Raw genomic sequence first — 18,301 nt, 5'->3', positions numbered from 1 at the left:
TTAAGCTGAAAACCAGAATGTCCCTGCTGCTAAATGCAAGGAAACGAAGCTAAAATAACCACAAAACCACCACTGCTTCACCAAACCCCAATCAGGTGCACACAGCCAGCAGATCTCCCTACTCACTCATAATCTCAAAGACTCACGGCTACATCAGCATTAAAATACTTAATACAGGATGAACTTTATACAGTCAATTTGTTAAAAAGAAGCAGCAAAACTCAGCCAACTTCTCACCAGCCAGGAGTCTTTCCCAGGCTGTTTCTAAATTTATATTACAAATTTACTAAATAAAATCATCCAACATTAAATGCTGGAACAGTGCTGCAGGCTCCATCCTGTCCATAATTACAATGGAACAATTATAAAAAACCGTCCCACTCTTGTAGAGATGAGTTGAACTACAGTACATTAAAACTGCAATCCTCCCTGAATGAAGTCGTTCATAGCAGCAGGAAAACTATTACCAGATAAGATTGCAATGAGGAAGCATAGGCTGTAACTAATGATAGTTGCAGCCAGAAGAGCAATTCTATTTGGCAAGAGACTGTTGGATTAAATAGGAAATTAAATCTATTAAGTATTATATAATCCCACTTTTAAACAGAGCCTCAGGGACAGAGGGTTGGGGGCAGCTGGGATTCTAGGGTCTTTTACAGCCCTCTGCCGTCCTACTGTTGCTTTGGTGAGGATGCTCTTTGCTATCCTACTCGCACTCTGGCTACCAGGTTTTTCCTCAATAAGGGTCAAAATTCTGGGTCTATGACCCTGCTTGGTACCAGAGTTATAACTGGGTCAAACCCAGGTCACCTGTTTTGTGAAAGACGTATGCCAAGTCATAAGGACCTGTGTCATACCTAAAAGGTCCTGGGTCACTGGAAGACCTAGGTCTGGTTTGAACGGCGAGTACTCAGGAGTAATTTGAGTTCAACAACTAAGGAGATGTACTAAGCTTGAAAATTTATGCCATGTCACACAGCCTGTGACATGGCAGTTACGAGCTGATTGGCTGGTAGTTTAACACTCTCCATTTTATCACTTTTCAAGCTTAGTAAATCTGGCCCTAAATGTGAATGGGAGTAAGTACTAAAACACTGGGTTCAGACTTCCTGCTGGACCGAATTCATTGACTACCAAAAGCTAAAAACGCTCCAGATAATGCACCTAGAGACACTCTGATGCGACTACATTATCACCACATTAGAGAAAAAAATCTTACAAGCCGCCAGACCTTCAAATACTTCTACGCCTATCCTGGGCGATCCTCACATTTTTGGAGATCTCTCTGCTACAACTTTAGCACTATGACGAACATTCCACCCAGTGACAAAAAGACTCCGTGATGCAGAGATCCAATACAGATGGGGCTTCCCAACAAAACTAATCGTCCGATATAACGGATCCACTAATGTCATATCTACCCCGGAGGAAGGCGCCAAGTTACTGGCAGCCTGGAACCTGCAGAACATTCCTTCTACGGATTCGCACAGCCTCCGAATCCCCTCAGAGTGGTCAATGGTTGGCCCCTCCGCCCAATACTGACTGACAGCCCCTGGCCAGGACAATGGTCGTCCAATTCCTCGAGAATCAGCAAGTATCACTATTGCCTTATCTCTACCTATACAAAAACTTTTGTTGAATAAGATGCATTCATTCCAGGACTTATGCCCTATGGATGTTGTTATTGGTGTAATTCACGTTGAGTTATACATATACTTGTTTGTAGATTAAGCTAAGATGTTATGCCTTAAACTTTCAAGAGTGAGCCATTAGCAAGCTCTTAGATTTTGAACCCCTTCAGCAACGGCGGAGTTGATAGTCTCCCCCCTCGTTACGCTTAACCAAACTACACCCGACCACCCATCCTACATAACTATGTTTAGGTTGAGCTCACCAAGTCGGGGGTTCTCATGGGAAATTACTATTTTCCTTTATTCCCCTTTATAGTCTATTCTACCTTGTTTATGTGGAGCGATGGAGGGGTATCACCTCCACGCATACCCCAATGTGCCACCTTTATGGTGTTATTTAATGTGTTTCTGTTATTGTCTTTGTTTACCCCCACCCCCCTCTTTATCCCTACTCCCCCCAATACTCCTGAGCCCTATAGAGGCACCTCCAACATGTTACTTGAATTGCAGCTCATTGCTTGGTTATGTAACGTATTTCCGAATCCGACATGGTTCAAGTACTATGTATGAATACTAAGGGTTTAAACTCACCGCACAAGAGGAGACTAGCACTTCGCTACTTTACCAAATCAGGGGCGCATATTGTAGCACTACAGGAAACTCATTTTATTAAGACAGCTCCAACGACTTCTCAAATGCTAAATACCCCTTCTGTTTTACCTCAAAGGGACCTAGCAAAAAGGCAGGGGTCGCAATTCTGGTGTCAAATACCTGTGACTTTACACTAGATAAACAATTATCGAACCCCGACGGTAGATACTTGATTCTACTAGGGAAACTGTACAACAAACCGGTTACATTAGCTACTGTCTATGCCCCGAACACTAGGCAATGCCAATTCATCTGGAAATTTTGTAAACTGCTACACTCCTACCGTCAGGGCTCTATATTGATTATGGGTGACTTTAATATGGTATTAGACCCGACTATAGACAGATCCGCCGGCTTACGACACCCCCCGCCACATGACCAATCCCACCTTTTTAGACGTATTCTATCAGAATATGATCTGTATGACGTATGGAGAGCCAGGCACCCATCCACGAGAGATTATACATTTTTCTCTCAGGCCCACCATTCCTATTCCCGCATTGACCTAGCGCTGTCTGACAAATGGACCCTCCAACAGATAAAAAAAGGCTTCTATCCTGCCTATAACGTGGTCAGACCACTCTGCTATACAACTTAAGTGGGAATGCTCTGAGAACAACCCCCCCCCCCCCTAACCCATGGCGTCTGCCTGATCACCTCTTATCAGACCCAGGGGCTAAACGTACCATTACTGATGCTCTTGCCCTCTACATAGACACCAATCACCCAAATGACACATCTAGCTTCACATTCTGGTGTGCCCTCAAAGCGGTAACGCGTGGGTCAGCGATTCAGGCTGCCGCCCATATCCGTAAAAACACCCAACGCACCCAAGCAGAACTAGAATCTAAAATGCTAGATCTAGAAACCAAACATAAACGAGCCCCGACTGATAAGGCACTGTACCGTGCATTATTACAGGCACGTGACGCATGGAACGTCCTAGCTATGAAAGAAGTCCATAAAAATCTCTTTAAACTAAAGCAAAAATTTTATGTGCAGGGTGACAGGGCAGGCAGAATGCTGGCTAGGAAGCTGCGAGGGAAAGCAAAAGATCGCATACGAACTATTGCTAACACACACGGCACTAAGCTCACAGAGCCCTCTGAAATAGCTGCTACCTTTGCACAATATTATTCATCTCTATATAACCTAGTGAATGACCCCATGACAACTCAACCCTCCTCACCTAGCATTCAAGACTTCTTGAACAAACTCACCTTACCCTCCATTACAGACTCTTCCCTTCAGGCTCTTGAGAAACCATGGGCCACAGAAGAGATAGAAGCGGTGATTAAATCTTTGCCACCTGAAAAAGCTCCAGGCCCGGACGGGTATACCAACTTGTTCTATAAAACCTTTAAAACTAAGCTCACACCTCTCCTAACCCAAATGTTCCATGTTGCCTCAGAAACTGGCACCTTCCCAAAAGAGATGTTAGAATCCAGAATTGTGATTTTTCCCAAACCAGGAAAAAACCCGACTCTTACGGGAAATTATCGCCCAATCGCTCTGCTCAACACAGATGTCAAAATATATGCTAAACTCATTGCCAATAGACTAAACCCCTTATTACCATCCCTTTTACTTCAGGACCAAGTGGGATTCGTCCCGGGTCGCCAATCACCCGACAACACCAGACGAGTTATTAACATACTAGAATCTCTATCCCGTTCAAACTCCTCTGACCCCCTACTTCCGTTATCTTTGGACGCAGAGAAAGCCTTTGATCGGCTCCATTGGGGCTACCTCCGGGCTGTCCTTCTAAAATTTAGATTCACAGGTAGGACACTCCTCTATTATGGCCCTTTATTCAAATCCTACGGCCAGAGTATTTATCAATGGGGTATTATCCCCAATATTCCCCATAACCAATGGAACACGCCAAAGATGCCCTCTATCCCCCCTAATCTTTGCGCTGGCAATGGAACCCCTAGCCGAATCTATCAGATCACACCCAGATATCACTGGCCCCCTACTCCAAGGGAACTCCCACAAAATCTGCCTCTTCGCAGATGATGTCCTATTAACTATCACTAACCCATCCTCTTCGCTACCATGTCTTCATAAATTACTCGATGACTACGCAGCAGTCTCATACTACAAATTAAACAACACTAAAACCGAAGCCTTACCTATAAATTACACTCCTGACCTTCAGTGCATAAGGGGGAATACCCTTATTCATGGCAGGATAGAAGCCTCAAATATCTGGGGATTCAAATCCCCTCGCAAGTATCAGACATAATTCCATGTAACTATCCCCCCCTTTTAGCCAAACTTACAATGTTGACATCCGGTTTGGATGCTCCAGTCTGTTTCCTGGATGGGGCGTATAGCAGCCCTTAAAATGGTGGTCCTCCCCAAGATACTATACTTATTTAGAACCATCCCCGTCCTGGTCCCTAATACCCTCCTTGGTAAATTCCGCTCTCTTTTCCTCAAGTATACAGTATCTGGAGAAGGAAAAAACCCAGATTAGCCAATAAAATTTTGTCTCTACCTAAACAGTATGGGGGCCTGGCGCTGCCAGACCTACAACTTTACCAAAACACTGGGTTCAATCCATGCTCATTGTCCCGGATCCAAACCAGGCTAAAGCTGGGCTTTATGTGTTAAAGGACCCAGGGTATAATACCCCTTTCACACCAGCCTACATTCCCGGGTTGAGTCCGGGAACAACCTGGTACTAGCGCTGGTGTGAAAGGTTCCCGGGACAAAATACCGGGATAATTTGCCGGCAATCCAACCCTTCGAGGTAGCAGGGTTGTCCCCGGGTCTTTCCCAGACTACTGGCTGGTGTGAAAGGTACGGGGACATGTCCCTGCTTCCCGTGTTGCCTCTGCTGATGTCAGCTAACACTGATTTGCTAGCAGGGCAACTTTCTGTTGTGCTGGACGCTCACAGACATGCCCAGAGGCAGCATATAGCGTGCAGGGAGATACAGGGTGCATGTGCTGTGGGAAAAAGTGCGTTTTAACCCCTGCAAGTCGGCAAAAGTGTGTTTTAACCCCTGCAAGTCGGCAAAAGTGGGTTTTAACCCCTGCAAGTGTGTCTGCCATGTCTTGGACAAAGGATGAGGTGAGGGAGCATTAGAGGGGAAGAGGAGATCCGGCGCCAGATTACAGGCACTGTGAAGGATGCCCAGATATACCACAACATTGCCAAGGTACTGGCATCACGGGGCTTCGTCCACAGCCAGCAGCAAGTGGTGAACAAGCTGAAGGGGCTGAAGAAACAATTCAACCGCATACATGACCGCAATCGGAATAAGAGCGGGGCTGCAAGGCAAGATTGGATCTTTTATGAGCTGTGCACAGCATGTTTCGGAAACACTGCACTGAGTGACCCCATCAGCCTGTCATCCTCCAGCTCTGCCACTCTCTCAACAGTGGTTGATGATGACAATCAGTCGATGGACAGTGCCCAATCTGGCCCAACATCATCAATACCACTCACAGATGAACCCGATTTAAACTCCTCCGTTAACCACGCAGATGACAGCATATCCGGCACCAGTGTAAATGCTGACACCATCCATGAGAGTGTTGTGCCCGCAACACTCAAAGCAACACCCCAGAAAGCTCACCCTGTGATGCGCACCAATAGTAAGTATTTATCCTTGCTTTAATGTACTAAGCACTTGCATTCCAATACACAGTAATGCTGCACTATACGCCACCATAACCATCCGCCGCAAAGTTTGGTGTCGCAGAGTGTATCAAGTGTAGATGGGAGGAGGCCACAAACACCACTGCTTTTTCTTAAGCCTTTTTCTCCTTCTTTAACTCTCCTTGCAGTATATACAGTTCCCCAGTGGAAAAGCAAAGTCACCAAAGTAGAGCTCGCGGCACGGTAAATGACACGATATGGACAACAACATGCAGCGACAGGAGAATGCCCGGCAACTCCGTTTCATAGAGGCGGAGAGCTGCAGCAAACCTTCATAACACAGATAATGAGAAACCAAGAGTGCATCTTGCACAGCTTCCAAGACCATCAATTCCAGTTTCTGGAACACATCCTGCCTCGCTTTGTGGGTAACAACACGCACCCAGCTAACCAAGGCCCTACTGTCCCTGAGCATAGCTACCCGCCGTATTCCAGAGGTCCCTACCATGACCCTCCTAACCCGCCAACACCCTCACCTGAATACCCTGTATACAGGCAATTGCAATAGGCAGTTTTAAATGTTATGGCTGTTTTTAGTGCACATTTTTCATTTAGGGGGGCAGGGGGAGTTTGGGTTTTTAGGGTGTTATTTTTTTATTTATATGCTGCACTTTATATGCCTGTGCATTTAGCAGGTTAGTTGTTTACAATGGCCGATGTTTGCCTTGCACTTTTCACTAAAGTTTACAAAAATAATGGCCTGTTTCATAAGGTTCGTGTTTAGGGGTGGGGGGATGTTTGGCGGGGGTGGGGGAATGTTTGATATGTGTAATGGGGGGCGGGGTGGGGGGATGTTTGATATGTGTACTAATGTGCCATTATATTTATGTTGCACTTTTGTGCCTAGAAATACGCAAAGTTTTATACTTTTATATGCCTGTTCATTTGTTTTACACAAGTAAAAAAAGTTAAAATAATCTAATGTGGGCCATTTTCAATGATATTCTGATAGAAATGCAGGGTCAACCCAGGTTTGGTATGAAAGGTACCGACCCGGGTTGTCCCTGCTTCAAAAGCATGTGTGAATGGGTCCCAACCCAGGAATGTCCCTTACATTCCCAGGTTTGTCTCTGCATTTCTGGTGTGAAAGGGGTATTAGTAAACATATCGTTGATTTCTGCATAGAGTGAACTAGGGTCTTGGATTTTTGTGCCCGATTGGCTTATACTGTATATGAACATTTTTGTTTCTGTTTGAAGCTAACTAATACCCCTTTTCGCACCCGGCTTTTTGGACCCTGGTTGAAGCCGGGTGCGCCCCGGCGTTTAGGGGCATTTACACCGGACGGGCTTAAACGCCCGCACCCCCCTCGCGCCCCTTCCCGGCGCTTGAAGATGACAGCGCAAACGCCCAGCACCAAGGTAAGCTGCTAGGCTGCCCCCAGTCCCCGCGCGCACCCCCCGCCATTGGACAGGAGGTGAATGGATGCTGCACACAGGCATCCGTTCACCTCCCTCCCCCGCCGCCGCTGCTGTCTGCAGAGTATAGCAGACAGCATCGCCGGCTGTCAGTGTCAGACTGACAATCCGTCCAACCTGCGGACGCTGCGGTCCGCAGGTTGGACGTTCCCCATTTATGTAAATGGGAGCCGGGTCATCCGACCCGGCGTTCCCATTTACACCGCCCTCTACCCAGGTCCTAGCCGTGTTCTACCCAGGTCAGGACCTGGGTAGAAGTCCCGTGTAAAGGGACACAGCGTTAGGGATTTACACCACCGAAGATCTGGGTCTGACCCTAACCTACAGGGATATTTTCATAAATACACCTCTAAATCTGTTAAAATGGACCGTCAGTTTTGAGTGCCTCTGCCTGACAGTAAGTAGAAATAGGGGGTGATTCTTATACTGTAGGTCTGGACATTTGACTACAATAGCTTTCTATCTACAGTACGGAAGAGTTTCCACAAAGTGCTTATATTTATTACTCCCGGTGTGCTGTATAACTAGTGCAGCAAGTACTATAGTACAGTACTATTCAGAAAGTCAATGACAATGCAGTTTAATTTTTAACAAAAGCACTAAAGCAAATCAGACTTGCTGACCATCATGAAAGTGGCTGTAAATATACAAGTGTACACTTTACATACGCACAGACACACTGTACGTATATGTACAGTATGTTTGTGGGCGTTTGTGGTGGATGTGTATGTGTATTGTATATCTATTTATATATATATATATATATATATATGACAGAGAGATTGACAGATATAGATAGATCTATAAATAGATAGATATATAAACACACACAAACACCTGTTTTAGGAGGGTCTGTTAAACGAAAAGCTTGCTTCAGATGTACTGTCGTTTTTGAAGATTAGCTACATTATAGTTAGGTTACCCAGTTGTGTAGTAAATCACCAGTATAACTACTTAATCTACAGACCTGGCTTAAGGCTCCCACAGATATTTGTGTATGTATTTATACTACACACCAAACAGCAACATGATCAGGTTAGTGTGTCATGCACACACTACACATAACAGCCAGAGCTCATTGTAGCCACCTGCTCTCCTCACTCACACCATCTCACACACGGAGCAGCAACAAGTTACCGCATACTGTATACACACACACTGCGCTGTACGCACACACACAAACTGCGCTGTACACAACCGGGGAAGTCAGAGAACATAGCACATTACCTGATAATAGGAGCAGGCATGCAATCGCTGTCCTGCAGAGCATTGCCGCTGCTGGACTCGGTAGCATCTGTTGTTTTACATCCATGTTGCGTTACCGCGAAGGAGCAGAACTGAGAAGGGAGGGCTGCAGAAGAATAGAACCTGGGATGGAAAGCTGTAGGGCAATGCATGCACAGCAGGTGTATCACAGCCTGTAATGGGGCAGGGCACCTGCTCCTCCTGTCCTGTGCAGCCTCTCATCAACAACCCATGCTTCCTTATCTGACACACAGCACTCCGATATGACACCCGCCAGTGCCCACGCCTCCTCTCCCTGTGATCAGTGACACACTACTACTGCTGCTGCTACCACGCTGGGCCTGTGACAGTGACCAGCCGCACGGCGACCTCTTCTGGCCAATCTGCTCTCATCTCACCCAACAGCCCCAATTTATCCAAATGAAGCATATAGAATCTTGTAATATACGGTTTATCTATTCATCTGCAAGAGAGCTTGTAATATGAGGCAGTCTGTTGTATATTAGTCTTCAGATCACTGATAATTGAAGAGGTTTGCTCAAAATTATAATTATGCTCCTAATTACAAGTTATTTTGATCAGTGACAAGAAACATCTATGACAAGTGTCTATTGTTTAGCTAACAAAGTATTCAGTCACGCAAAACGCAGAAGTTTCAGCAGAAAGCAGAGGACGTTTTTTGGGGACTAGTATCAATAGCTAGGTAAACACTCAATAGGTCATCATCAAAACATTGACATGCACTAGGCCAACATTGACAAAAGGTCAAAACAAGCAAAATGAAAAGATCCATGAGTTTTTCGTGATTTTTTTTGACTTTTTCATACTGATTGGGAACAGTAAAGTGTGCCAAGCGCAGTGGGGCACCTGACATGCAAGGGGATGTGGTACACTGATTATGGGTCCATATGCTCAGCTGATGCTCAGACCCATGAGCATCTGTCCCCCCCTCTACCCTTCTCCCTCCTGCCACTACCTGAGCTGTCGATCAGAAGTGTGTGTTAAGGTGTCGGTGGGAGCTAGTACTTCTACAGCATGCGCCTGTTGGAAGGCCCCCACATGCGAGACTTCTACCGCCGCTGCCGGGGTTCACATCTCAGACACTGGGGAGGAGGCTCCGGGTGTGCCGCCCTGCACAGTGACACATGACAATAGAGCAAGGCAGCTACAGCGCCCTCTACTTTAATGCTTTATGCTGCAGACAGTGCTGACCCGCTCTGTATATCGCCTCAAAGCTGCAGCTAGACACTATCTTTGCGTGCAGCGCCACATTACCAATAGTAAAAATTTTTATATAACTTAAGATGGTGCAGGGGATTGTCTGCTGGGCCCCCAGGTCCCCTAGCCATGGGGCCCCATAGCAGTTGCACCCCCTGCACCCTCCATAGTTATGCCACTGGTGGGGTGTAAGTTCATGGGGGACCTTGAAAAAGTGCGCAGGTCGCACGAAACGCGTTGGTCAGCCAAGAAGAAGACCCAGCTGAACCCTAACACCTATTCCCCCAAACTCTATCCGTCCACTCGGATCACCGGCAGCGATTCCCGGCGACTTCCGGCGACTTCCGGTACGCGCGGTACACAGCGGGCAGCGCTATCAACATCTACAGCGCTGGGAGCCTCTCATTCCATCGGGGGACCCGGCCAGCGTGTATAGTGTCTGCACTGTAAGAAGATCTGAACCGCTACATCATCAGCCGGGCAGCGCCGATTCACGCACGGAGCAGCGGGCATACCATCACACCTGCACGTGCCTGCATCATCACAGCCACCAGAGGACACAGAGGACAGGGTAAGATAGGGACAGAGAACAGCTGGCTACTTCCATCTCATATACATTGTCCCCAAAAGGGTGTAAACATTACACTAATCTTTTCCTTTACAGGTACCACTCTTAGTCTTAATTCCATCGCTACTTTTTTCTTTTTTTAATTTTTCATTGCCCAAATATCCACTCCACAATTAACCTTAGCGCTCTTAAAATTACCTACTCATGGGGGACCTGCCAAAGAAGAAGAAGGTGGGGTGTAAGTTCATTGGGGGGGCCTGTCAAAGCAGAAGAGGGTGGGGTTTAAGTTTGAGGGGGGGTGTCGAAGAAGAAGAGGGTGGGGTGTAAGTTTGTGGGTCGGCATCGAAGAAGAGGGTGGGGTATAATTTCGTGGGGGGGGGGCTCTCAAAGAAGAAGAGGGTGGGGTGTAAGTTCGTGGGGGGCCTGACAAAGAAGAAGAGGGTGGGGTGTAAGTTCATGGGGGGGCCTGTCAAAGAAGAAGAGGGTGGAGTGTAAGTTCGTGGGTGGGCATAGAAGAAGAGGAAGGTGGCGTGTAAGTTCATGGGTGGGGCCTGACAGAAGAAGAGGGTGGGGTGTAAGTTCGTGGGTTGGGCCTGTCATAGAAAAGGGTGGGGTGTAAGTTTGTAGGTGGGCGCCGAACTGTTGCATAACGTTTCTAGAGATACACCATAAGAATATGTATTGTGTACATAGAGTGGATTGAAAATGGCAGGCAGAAACAGATGCCACCAGAGCTGCACATAGCAACACTTCCCATAGCAACAATTCTGGCCATGCCCCTATTGTGACATCACAATATTGTGACATCACAATATTGTGACATCACAATATTGTGACATCACAATATTGTGACATCTCAATATTGTGACATCACAATATTGTGACATCACAATGAAATGGAATGTCTAGTACCTGAACATTCTAAACAGTCCCAGCAGTAGTGACTGGAGGTAGTAGAGAAATGAGAGGCTGGAGGAGAAGAGAGATGGTGTAGCAAGAAGAAAGTAGAGAGAGGTGGGAGTTGAGGAGGAAAGACATCTGAGGGGGAATCAAAGACATTTTCAAAAGGAATGAGAGGCATGGGGGCCAAAAGACAGCTGCCAGAGAAATATATCTCAGGACAAACAGGAACACCAAGAAAAAAAGTTTCAGAGAAATGAGCTCAAACATTACTGGGATGAGAAGAATGAGGTAAGTAGCAATCTTTACATTGTAGGCATTAAAGAAGAGGAGGGTGGGGTGTAAGTTCGTGGGTGGGCATCAAAGAAGAGGGTGGGGTGTAAGTTTGTGGTGGGCCTCACTCATTTTAATCACTTCTCCCAGAGTCAAAGGGATACATATAAAACATGTCTTAAAGCTTCACCCACATGCATGGGGGGTACTACACAAAAGCATCACTATTTGCAGCTGTAGTAGCTAACTCCACAAATGTATTCTTTCCATACCCTTTAGCTTTACCATCAGGATGTTCATATATTATGTCATCGTAATATGGATCAATCTTAGGTTGTGGGCTGCTCATAATAGGGAGGTTTATTACCATACCTTCTTTCATTTGTAACAATGCTTCTGTATTATTTCCACCCTCCTCTCCATCCACCTCATAACACCAGATAATACACTGATTACTTGGCACTTTTCCACAATTCCTGCAAATACACCTGAAAACATTACTCATCCTATAACAATCTTTGCCTTCCATTGGATTTCTCTTGTTCCTGTCATTAAGTGGGGGGTATTGCTCATCATAACACCATTTAATACACCTTTCTTCTCGGTTCCTACCACAATATTTACATATACAGAAAGCTACTGGGGGCAATCCTTTACACTTATATGACAACTCTTCATATTCTTCCTGTATTTCTCTCTTATTTCGCATGGGACTACTGTTATTCTGACTATTTTGACTATATCCAGTGGTCATCAGAAACTGGTCATCAGGGGATGTTTCTCCATCATTTCCAGCAACAAAGACCCCTTCCGGGACTCCGGCCTTCTGCATTCTGTAAATGATATAGCAAGTCAATAGTGCGGTTAACCATAGGATCACCAAGACGGCGGCTGATGAGGCAAATGAATCACATATACTTTTCCCATGTCTCTTCCTCTTCACCTGGCTTGGTGACAAGAGGGCCTTTTGTCCATCAAAAACAATCTCTTCTTCCATCATTCTTACCAAACCAGGACTTACTTGGGCGCTGTTACACTTGTTTATACAGTTCTTTTAGGTCTGTTGCCAAGTCTTCTGGGATATCTTCTCCCTGGCTGACCTTCTCGGTACTTGTCTTCTCTGAGGCATCAGGTTCTGCGGCAGGTTCCTTTACCTTTTTACAATGGGATGCGTGTATCCACGTTGGTCTCTCAGCAACTTTGACAGCTGTGGGTGTGATAAGTAACACCTGGTATGGACCTTCCCACCGATCTACAAGGGAACCTGAACGTAAGAAATTTCGGATCATTATGAGTGCACCTGGTTTAATGTTATGACAGTTCATCTCATCACTTTGCTTAGCTTGATTCAATATGATACCATTCTGAATTTGTCGGAGCTGCTTGGTAAGGGCAATTATGTACTTCGGTGGTTAAATGATGAACGGTTGAGTGATCTTCTTCTGGGCTTAACATCATGTTGGGGCATTTTCCAAACAAAGTCTCATATGGGGACAGGTTCAAGGGAGCCCTGGGAGTAACTCTGATGCTGTGTCATGCTATTGGAAGCGCATCAACCCATGTTAACCCTGTTTCCTCCATGACCTTGGATATCTTACTCTTGATAGTAAAATTAACTTGTTCAATTTTGGCAATGGAGATTGGACTTTATCCCCATTATCCTACACATTTCTTGAAACACTTTACCTGTAAAGTGTGTTCCCTGGTCTGATTCTATGATACTGGCTATACCATATCTAGATACAAATTCTTGCACAATTTTCTTTGCTGTGAAACTGGCTGTGCATGCTACTGCTGGATATCCTTCTACCCACCCAATGAAATTGTCAATAACAGTTAAGACATACTTGGAAATTTCTACATGGTGGAAGTTGTATAAGATCAATCTGTATTGCCTGGAAGGGTCCTTTTGTGTGTGGAATATGAGCAATGGGTGCCGGTACCGGTTTACCTTTATTCTTCCTCAAACAGGTAAGACACTCCTTGGCTTTCTTTCCTGCATAGGAATAAAAACCAGGAGCGAACCAGTAGGCCCGAAGGGTCCTTACCATACCTTCTCTCCCCAAATGGGTCAAGCCATGAGCTGCTTCAGCTAAGGCTGGTAGGATCGCCTTAGGAGCCACTGGTCTTCCCTTGTCATCTCTCCAGATGCCTGAGTTATCTGGCCGGCATCCCTTCATCTTCCATGGGGACATTTCCTGCTTAGTACAAGATTGATACAAGTTAATCAATTTGTCAACAGTCACTGGAGTAAACATTTGTATATATACATAATTTACAGTATCCTTGTCATCCACCTCTTTGTCTACTTTCTCTATCTCCATGTTGGCTGCTTGTTTAGCTATCAAATCTGCTTTAGCATTACCCACTGAGAAAGGATCTTTCTGAGTAGTGTGAGCTTGACACTTAATAACAGCAATTTCTTGTGGTAACAGTACTACTTTCATTAAGTATTGTACTATGTCTGCGTGCGATATAGGTGATCCATTTGACATTAAGAAATTCCTTAGTTTTCATATGGCATCATAATTATGTAGAATACCAAAAGCATATTGTGAATCAGTGTAAATGTTAACAGTTTTGTCTTTGGCTAGTTCACAAGCTCTTCCCAGAGCCATAAGTTCTGCTCTTTGGGCTGAATGAGGGGGAGGCAACGCATTTGCTTCCACTACTTCTTCATGTTCATTTATTATGGCATATCCAGAAGTCAATATACCTTGAGTGTTTTGTCTGTTACAGCTACCATCTACATAGAAAATGAGATCAGCGTTTTCTATAGGGGTGTCTAATATATCTGGTCTTGGTGTGCACAACTTTTGTGTAAGTGCTTCACAATCATGGTCAGGGTTATCGGTGACATCCTCCTCCCCTTGTGACTGATTAGTCACACCAGGAAGTAACGTTGAGGGGTTTAAGTTAGTACATCGTTGTAAGGTAATGTTTGATGGCATTAACAATGCCAATTCCCATTTGGTTAGACGTGAAGCAGTAATGTGTTTGGTTGCGGATCCATTTAAAAGTGCAGCAATGGCATGAGGTACATAAAGGTGTAATCGATGTCCCAAAACGATGTCAGCTGTCTTTTCTACTAGAACGGCTGCTGCACCTACTGCACGCAAGCATTATGGCAATCCTCTGGCAACTGTATCAAGTTGTACACTGTAATATCCCACTGGGTGATGTCGATCTCCATTCTTCTGGGTAAGGACACCAGCGGTACATCCTGATGATTCTGTACAAAAGAGATAAAATGGTTTAGTATATGATGGAAATCCTAGTTATAATATTATTATATTATTAATCATATATAACCAGAGAGATGCAGACACATTTCTCATTAATATTACTATTACAATTATTATTACTAATTATTATATTTATTTAATATTGTTTAACTAGCATACTACAAATGCATGTATGCTTATTATAGTACATTCATTATTATAATTATTTATTTAGTAACATATAACCAGAGCTGCATGTGCTGTATTGTTGTTAGTTAGTAACATATAACCAGAGCTGCAGGCGCAGTATTGTTATTAGTTAGTAACATATTACCAGAGCTGCATGTGCTGTATTGTTATTAGTAAGTAACATGCCACCAGAGCTGTATGCGCAGTATTGTTATTAGTTAGTAACATAACCTGAGCTACATGCACAGTATTGTAATTAATGTATTAAAAATGTACTATGACATCACAAGTAATATGACATCATAAGCAATATGACATCACAAAGTCATTATAAGTGCCTCCCATGCACAGGCCACTCATTTGCAGATAAGTGGATACAAGGTAAAGTATGAATCCTGTGCTCTGTGCATTTCTTAATACAAATAGTTATAATATTATTATATTATTAATCATATATAACCAGAGAGATACAGACACATTTCTCATTAATATTACTATTACAATTATTATTGTTATTACTAATTATTATATTTATTTAATATTGTTTAACTAGCATACTACATATGCATGTATGCTTATGATAGTACATTCATTATTATAATTATTTATTTAGTAACATATAACCAGAGCTGCAGGCGCGGTATTGTTATTAGTTAGTAACATATAACCAGAGCTGCAGGCGCAGTATTGTTATTAGTTAGTAACATATAACCAGAGCTGCATGTGCAGTATTGGTATTAGTTAGTAACATATAACCAGAGCTGCAGGCGCAGCATTGTTATTAGTTAGCAATATATAACTAGAGCTACATGTGCAGTATTGTTACTAGTTAGTAACATATAACCAGAGCTGCATGTGCAGTATTGTTATTAGTTAGCAATATATAACCAGAGCTGCATGCGCAGTATTGTTATTAGTTAGTAACATATAACCAGAGCTACATGCACAGTATTGTTATTAGTTAGTAACATATAACCAGAGCTACATGCACAGTATTGTTATTAGTTAGTAACATATAACCAGAGCTGCATGCACAGTATTGTTATTAGTTAGTAACATATAACCAGAGCTACATGCGCAGTATTGTTATTAGTTAGTAACATATAACCAGAGCTGCAGGCGCGGTATTGTTATTAGTTAGAAACATATAACCAGAGCTGCAGGCGCGGTATTGTTATTAGTTAGTAACATATAACCAGAGCTGCAGGCGCAGTATTGTTATTAGTTAGCAATATATAACTAGAGCTACATGTGCAGTATTGTTATGCGTTAGTAATATATAACTAGAGCTACATGTGCAGTATTGTTATTAGTTAGTAACATATAACCAGAGCTGTATGCGCAGTATTGTTATTAGTTAGTAACATATAACCAGAGCTACATGCACAGTATTGTTATTAGTTACTAACATGTAACCAAAGCTGCATGCACAGTATTGTTATTAGTAAGTAACATGCCACCAGAGCTGTATGCGCAGTATTGTTGTTAGTTAGTAACATAACCTGAGCTACATGCACAGTATTGTAATTAATGTATTAAAAATGTACTATGACATCACAAGTAATATGACATCATAAGCAATATGACATCACAAAGTCATTATAAGTGCCTCCCATGCACAGGCCACTCATTTGCAGATAAGTGGATACAAGGTAAAGTATGAATCCTGTGCTCTGTGCATTTCTTAATACCAATAGTTATAATATTATTATGTTATTAATCATATATAACCAGAGAGATGTAGACACATTTCTCATTAATATTACTATTACAATTATTATTGTTATTACTAATTATTATATTTATTTAATATTGTTTAACTAGCATACTACAAATGCATGTATGCTTATTATAGTACATTCATTATTATAATTATTTATTTAGTAACATATAACCAGAGCTGCATGTGCTGTATTGTTATTAGTTAGTAACATATAACCAGAGCTGCAGGCGCAGTATTGTTATTAGTTAGTAACATATAACCAGAGCTACATGCACAGTATTATTATTAGTTAGTAACATATAACCAGAGCTGCATGTGCAGTATTGGTATTAGTTAGTAACATATAACCAGAGCTGCAGGCGCAGCATTGTTATTAGTTAGCAATATATAACTAGAGCTACATGTGCAGTATTGTTACTAGTTAGTAACATATAACCAGAGCTGCATGTGCAGTATTGTTATTAGTTAGCAATATATAACTAGAGCTGCAGGCGCAGTATTGTTATTAGTTAGTAACATATAACCAGAGCTACATGCACAGTATTGTTATTAGTTAGTAACATAAAACCAGAGCTGCAGGCGTGGTATTGTTATTAGTTAGTAACATATAACCAGAGCTGCAGGCGCAGTATTGTTATTAGTTAGCAATATATAACTAGAGCTACATGTGCAGTATTGTTACTAGTTAGTAACATATAACCAGAGCTGCATGTGCAGTATTGTTATTAGTTAGCAATATATAACTTGAGCTGCAGGCGCAGTATTGTTATTAGTTAGTAACATATAACCAGAGCTACATGCACAGTATTGTTATTAGTTAGTAACATAAAACCAGAGCTGCAGGCGCGGTATTGTTATTAGTTAGTAACATATAACCAGAGCTGCAGGCGTAGTATTGTTATTAGTTAGCAATATATAACTAGAGCTACATGTGCAGTATTGTTATGCGTTAGTAATACATAACCAGAGCTGCATGTGCAGTATTGTTACTAGTTAGTAACATATAACCAGAGCTGCATGTGCAGTATTGTTATTAGTTAGCAATATATAACTAGAGCTGCAGGTGCAGTATTGTTATTAGTTAGTAACATATAACCAGAGCTACATGCACAGTATTGTTATTAGTTAGTAACATAAAACCAGAGCTACATGCACAGTATTGTTATTAGCTAGTAACATATAACCAGAGCTGCAGGCGCAGCATTGTACTAGTTAGCAATATATAACTAGAGCTACATGTGCAGTATTGTTACTAGTTTGTAACATATAACCAGAGCTGCATGTGCAGTATTGTTATTAGTTAGCAATATATAACTAGAGCTGCAGGCGCAGCATTGTTATTAGTTAGTAACATATAACCAGAGCTACATGCACAGTATTGTTATTAGTTAGTAACATAAAACCAGAGCTGCAGGCGTGGTATTGTTATTAGTTAGTAACATATAACCAGAGCTGCAGGCGCAGTATTGTTATTAGTTAGCAATATATAACTAGAGCTACATGTGCAGTATTGTTATGCGTTAGTAATACATAACCAGAGCTGCATGTGCAGTATTGTTACTAGTTAGCAATATATAACTAGAGCTGCA

General features: G+C 43.0%; 1 protein-coding gene across 2 annotated transcripts in view; it reads right to left on the bottom strand.

Annotated features, from left to right (window-relative positions):
- The window catches only part of PARM1 (prostate androgen-regulated mucin-like protein 1), a 119,808-nt gene extending 110,857 nt beyond the window's left edge, over nucleotides 1–8,951 (bottom strand). For both annotated transcript variants that reach the window (XR_014472938.1, XM_083179158.1), the window contains exon 1: nucleotides 8,600–8,951. Coding sequence is in view for 1 of the 2 variants with exons in the window: in XM_083179158.1 (XP_083035284.1) it covers nucleotides 8,600–8,684 (85 nt within the window). In the remaining variant the exon portion in view is untranslated. The remainder of the gene's footprint in view (nucleotides 1–8,599) is intronic.
- Nucleotides 8,952–18,301: the final 9,350 nt, after the last annotated feature.

This window comes from Crinia signifera, chromosome 1, assembly GCF_055691185.1.
Source record: "Crinia signifera chromosome 1, ASM5569118v1, whole genome shotgun sequence".
NCBI classification, from domain to species: domain Eukaryota; kingdom Metazoa; phylum Chordata; class Amphibia; order Anura; family Myobatrachidae; genus Crinia; species Crinia signifera.
The sequence above is the reverse complement of the archived record's forward strand: the minus strand, read 5'-3'. Positions and strand labels throughout refer to the sequence as shown.